At 54.1% G+C, this 4,856-nt stretch overlaps 2 protein-coding genes across 2 annotated transcripts; one reads left to right on the top strand and one right to left on the bottom strand.

Moving 5' to 3' along the window:
- Positions 1–756: 756 nt before the first annotated feature.
- COCVIDRAFT_31549 (hypothetical protein) lies at positions 757–2,435 on the top strand (the record flags this gene model as incomplete). Its single annotated transcript, XM_014695334.1, has 3 exons — positions 757–1,975; positions 2,251–2,327; positions 2,400–2,435. 3 exons carry the CDS (start codon positions 757–759, stop codon positions 2,433–2,435), a joined length of 1,332 nt encoding a protein of 443 aa, XP_014550820.1.
- Positions 2,436–3,687: 1,252 nt separating this feature from the next.
- On the bottom strand, positions 3,688–4,631 carry COCVIDRAFT_114512 (hypothetical protein; the record flags this gene model as incomplete). Its single annotated transcript, XM_014695333.1, has 2 exons — positions 3,688–4,262; positions 4,361–4,631. 2 exons carry the CDS (start codon positions 4,629–4,631, stop codon positions 3,688–3,690), a joined length of 846 nt encoding a protein of 281 aa, XP_014550819.1.
- Between the last annotated feature and the right edge of the window lie 225 nt (positions 4,632–4,856).

Raw genomic sequence — 4,856 nt, 5'->3', positions numbered from 1 at the left:
AAGGGAGCGAATTTTGAGAGAAAGGGAGTATACCACCACCACCACTACTACTACTACTACTACTACTACTACTACTTAGAGAGGAGGGGAAAAAGAGGGCGGCATGTTTCTTTTCATGTTCTACTATAATTACTAGTAGAAGAAGAGATAGAGACGGGTTGAACATGGGCTCATCGCACTCGACACCGCCGCCTCTTGTTCATGTCAGCGCTCCAAGAGGCAAGGTACTTGTTCCTCCGGGTATGTGGATATCCCTCGTCCATTCTTCTTCCTCTTCTTTTTTTGTTCTTCCGCGCGCCCCCCGCTCGCTGCACTTACGCACCCTACTTACTCCCCACATCCACTTCGCCCCACTTTCCTCGGACGATACATTGATACGTTGTAACTAAACTTTGTATTCACCGATTGGCAGGGACAGTATTTACAGTTCATCCACCCCCGTCTTACTCTCGATCACAGCTGGGTCTCTATACAAGTAGTGCTGTTGGTCCCGTATACGCACCGTACGCTAGAGGACGAGCACGAGGTAGAAGGGAGAATAACACGCTGAGATATGGATATGGCAGGGGAGGAACCGACATTGATATAACAGAGGAGACAGGCGGAGAGGGTGAGAACACATTGGGTGATGTGACGGTAGATGCCGAAGCCAGAAGACGCAAGGAAGGATCGAAAGGATGTCTTAGCAAAAGTATGGGGAGGGGTGTGTTTGGACGGCTTGATACCCTAGACTCGAAACCCAGGTCGGCAACCGAGATGCCTGGTGGACGGGGATACGCAGGTATGCCGGTACGAGTGCCAGCGAGTGGTATCGGAAGCGGCCAGCAGCCATCTGGGCTGCCTCCAGAATACACATCCAATCCCGATTTGGTTGGGTACGGCGAAGACGGGGTGATGCCCGGTACAGGCTTAGTCAGTCCTTATCCAACTTACCCCCCTGGCCCACTACCTAGTAGTAGTCCGCTATCGAGTAGCGGTACACTTCCGCCGCAGCCGGTCCCACGAGGGCGGCCGAACCACTACGAGCATGTGCCAATGGGAGCGTATACAGATACGAATAAGGCAAGAAAACCGCTGAGCTCACATGTCGATCCGCAAACCTCGACACATCTGAACCGTGGACAGTCTTCAGACAACAAGGTCGGGCCGTCAGGCCAAGAGTGGTTGGATGGCGATGCCTTTCTCGACGCCTGTATCTGTACCATAGATTGCAAGTGTCGAAAAAGCCAGCGAGTCCTGTACCGTGCACGTGAGGACCGTCGAAAGAACGGCGATAACTCTGATATTGAAGACCACGAGTACGTAAGTGGAGAGATACGATACATACTAAAAGGCGACCTGGGGCGGAACTGTGATGACCACACTGGATGCCGGAGGAGCGAAAGCGGTAGCGAGAGCCAAGAGAGGAGGGGGAAGAACAAGAACAAGAATAACAATGGGGGCAGGGAAGAGAGGAAGAGACTCCAGCAGCAGTTTCAAGGCTTGAAAGACGACCTACTGGAAGCGCTAGACGAGCGTTTCGATGATATGAGGAAAGAAGGTCGTCAGAGACATCGAGGGCACAGCCCCGCACGGCCGCCTTCGCTTGGGGCCTCCGGATCTGGACAAAGCCCATACTACATGGCAAACGGGCCCCATGTTGACGCACGCACAGCTAGACAAATGGGCATGTCGAACTATAATCTGTACGGCGTGGCTCCATCAGGAATCGGACCAATGCCACATGGTATTGCTAGTGGCTTGGCTGCTGCAGGTATGCGCAGACATGAGGATGACATTTCCGACATGAGCGACATGAGTGACATGGGATTTGATAGTACTGCTATCGGTATGATGAATAATGGGTACATGCAGCCCCACATGACCATGCTGAAGAAGAAGACGGGCAGCTGGAGGAGGAAAGCCATGCGGCCCAACTCCACATCACACCATGGGGCTAAAGCGGGAGAGCGACAGGACAAGGGTACTGTGGAAGGTAATCGAAGCATGGCCGTTGATTCGCAAATTCCGGGTGGCCGCGGAGGGATGCTGGAACGTCACAGTAATAATAATAGTAGTGGTAGTGGTAGTAGCAGTAGTTGTGATGGTCAGCAAAGAGGGGCGCGCGGAGACAGTGTATGTGGTGATTTTGACGTAGTAGGGCAGGATGAATCTTGGATGCGGCCAAACTCACGACAGCGGGGCGGGCTTGAATGGAGTGGTAAGCGTCGTATTGTTGCAAAGCCTGATGTGTACTGATAACTTGCATAGTAAAAGGACGTGGCGATGGTAGATTGGGTAGTCAGGACAAGGACATGGCCAACAAACTCAACTTGGGTGGCAGCATAGTATACGGAAGGACCGACAGCAGTCGAAAGGGAGCAAGACAGGCNNGAGCCGATACGGATGACGACGGCGAGGACGACGACGACGACGACGACGACGACGGATATTGAAAGACAGGACAGGCCTGGGGCGCGAAGATGAGCAGGGTGGGACAGGAAGGCGAAGCTTCAGGAACGGTAGGTGTGGTGTTGGGGATCGAGGAGAAGGATTGGGGCCCGCGTGCAGGCCGACGAATCGCAGGCCAAGGACCCTGGCCTCGTTCTTTCTAAAATGCGTCATGATTCGCCTGCAAATCATCACACCAGCATGCGCCAAGTGTGCCGTGTTGGGGCATCGAGAGATTGGGAGATCGAGACGCTTTAGATTGGCGTAAGCAGAGTCAGAGTCAGAGTGAGAGTGAGAGAGGAGGGCGTGCTGATGGAGACGTAAGCCGGTACACTTGGTGCGTCGAGCGGGAGATGCAGGCTGCAGTACGTACATGTATGCTACATAGATTATGTATGTACTCTACTCAACTCTACATAGTGTAGGGCAACGGTGCCGCGTGTGCAAGTAGGTAAATAGTAGTCATGACAGGTCTAGCATCGGGTTAGCCCGTGTTGCTGCAGGCAACATGCTGGCCAAGGAGGGGTGGATGGGTGGTTGGTCCATGTCTTTGCGACGTTCCCAACAACAACAACCGCCCTGTCATCCCGTGGTTCAAGATAGATTGACGCGCCGAATCTCCTGCAATGTGCGTCGGGCAGCCACAAGTCCTGCACTTGCAATGCCACATGACTGGTCTTGTGGTGCAACCATTGCAGCTTTCCGTGGCCGAGACAGCTCCATGTCGCCTGTCACAAGCAACCACAAGTGCGCGCAGTACACACTCACACACACATACTACCAACACATATACACATACATACATACAAGTTTTATCAAGCAAACATTATCATTCGCTAACTGCATCTGATAACAACCTGGCCGGCCAGGCCCAACCCTGTGGCAGAAACTTGTTCACAGCCGGCGGAAAGAAAAAATACCGCAAGGCATCAACCAGCAATACGAGTCCAATTTCAGTGGTTACTCATTATCCGGGACGCATCAAACCAAAAAAAAATTCCCACACGCCGTTCCAGTCCAAGTAGAGTTGGGATGATTCCGGCTCCCGCATAGATCCCTATCTCGGTAAATACCAACCAACTCCGCGCTAAATATGCATACAAAGTAAAACCAGCAATAACAGAGAGTAGAGAAAAAAAATAGCGCATGGCAGCCCAGAGCCTGTGGCAGACTCTGTTATGCCACGTTGTGTGCCCGACACGCTGAGTGATCCCATGTGAAAGCTGCGCCAAGCACGTGTGCCTCGCTAGCCTCTCTCTACGGAGCACACCACCCGAGCCCAGTGTCGGCAATACCCACAGCCTTTGCAAGGCGCTTGCCCCTCTCACTGAGACTCAATATCGCGCACTTCTTTTCCGCCAACCAGTTCTCAAAGGCATTGATGTCGTCTGCGTGCATGTGAGGCTTGGCCTCGGACCATGCAGAGTCCACTTTGTAAGTCTTGTGCCGGAGACGGGGAAGAGCCTCGGTGCGCAGATGCGATAGCTCTGCCGCATAATAGGCATCATGTGACTTGAGCGGCGTCGAGAAGGATCGCTCGCGCGAACGAGAACGCTCAGAGGTCGGGAGCGAGATGGGGGAGCCAGGACATAAGAGATGAGAGGCCGGGAGCGATGATTCCACAGGCGACGCGCTTCCAGATTGAGAGGTGGATGAGGCACTGGTGAGAGGCGTAGACGAGTCCGACTGGAAGACGCTGCTGGCATTGCTTATTGTGCGAAACCTTGGCGATGGAAGCTGATCGAGCTGAGCCAGCGAGTCGTCAGCGGCAGGTTTGCCGTCGACATCACTGTCGTCGGAGCTCTCCAGGTGCTTGTCGAGTCGCTCGAAACCTGTACGGAATTAATATCGGACCGAGGTAGGGATGCACGTGAGGGACAAAAAGACGACACGTGATTGAAGAATGGGACAGGGCTGAGTGAGAACGTACCAGTCAAAACAGCAGCGCCAGCGTGTTGAAGAGCGGCCAGGCTGGATTGGACTTGCTCGGGAAGGCGATCCCAGAGTTCTTGCGGGCAATACCAATGGCGCAGGTGGGCCGGGTTGTAGCTGAAGGCATCTCCGTCCTTGGGAGCAGCGACACGAGCAGCATTGAGGTAAGACGACGACCTCGACAGCGACGCTCCCATGGGCCGGCAGCTGTCGCGACGAGGACGACCGGGGTTGTTGTAGATGGGCTTTGGAGATTGTGGAGTAGCCATGGCGGGCGTTATGGTACTACGACTGAGCAGGTCTGTGGCGTGCGCACGATGAAGAGTGGAGTGGGCCAGCGAACTGACTCTGGGGCGTGGTACTTGACCGGTGCTCTAAGGAAGGGGCCCAGGGGCTTGCGGGAGTATTTGTAGGCAGAGAGGGAACTTTCTAGACAAAGTATATAATGTGCCACAAGGTGGGTGAGGTGGAAAGAGGTGAGGAGGGGGGGGGGG

Source organism: Bipolaris victoriae, assembly GCF_000527765.1.
Source record: "Bipolaris victoriae FI3 unplaced genomic scaffold scaffold_166, whole genome shotgun sequence".
In the NCBI taxonomy this organism is placed as follows: Eukaryota; Fungi; Ascomycota; class Dothideomycetes; order Pleosporales; family Pleosporaceae; genus Bipolaris; species Bipolaris victoriae.
This window is presented reverse-complemented; position numbering and strand designations above follow the sequence as displayed.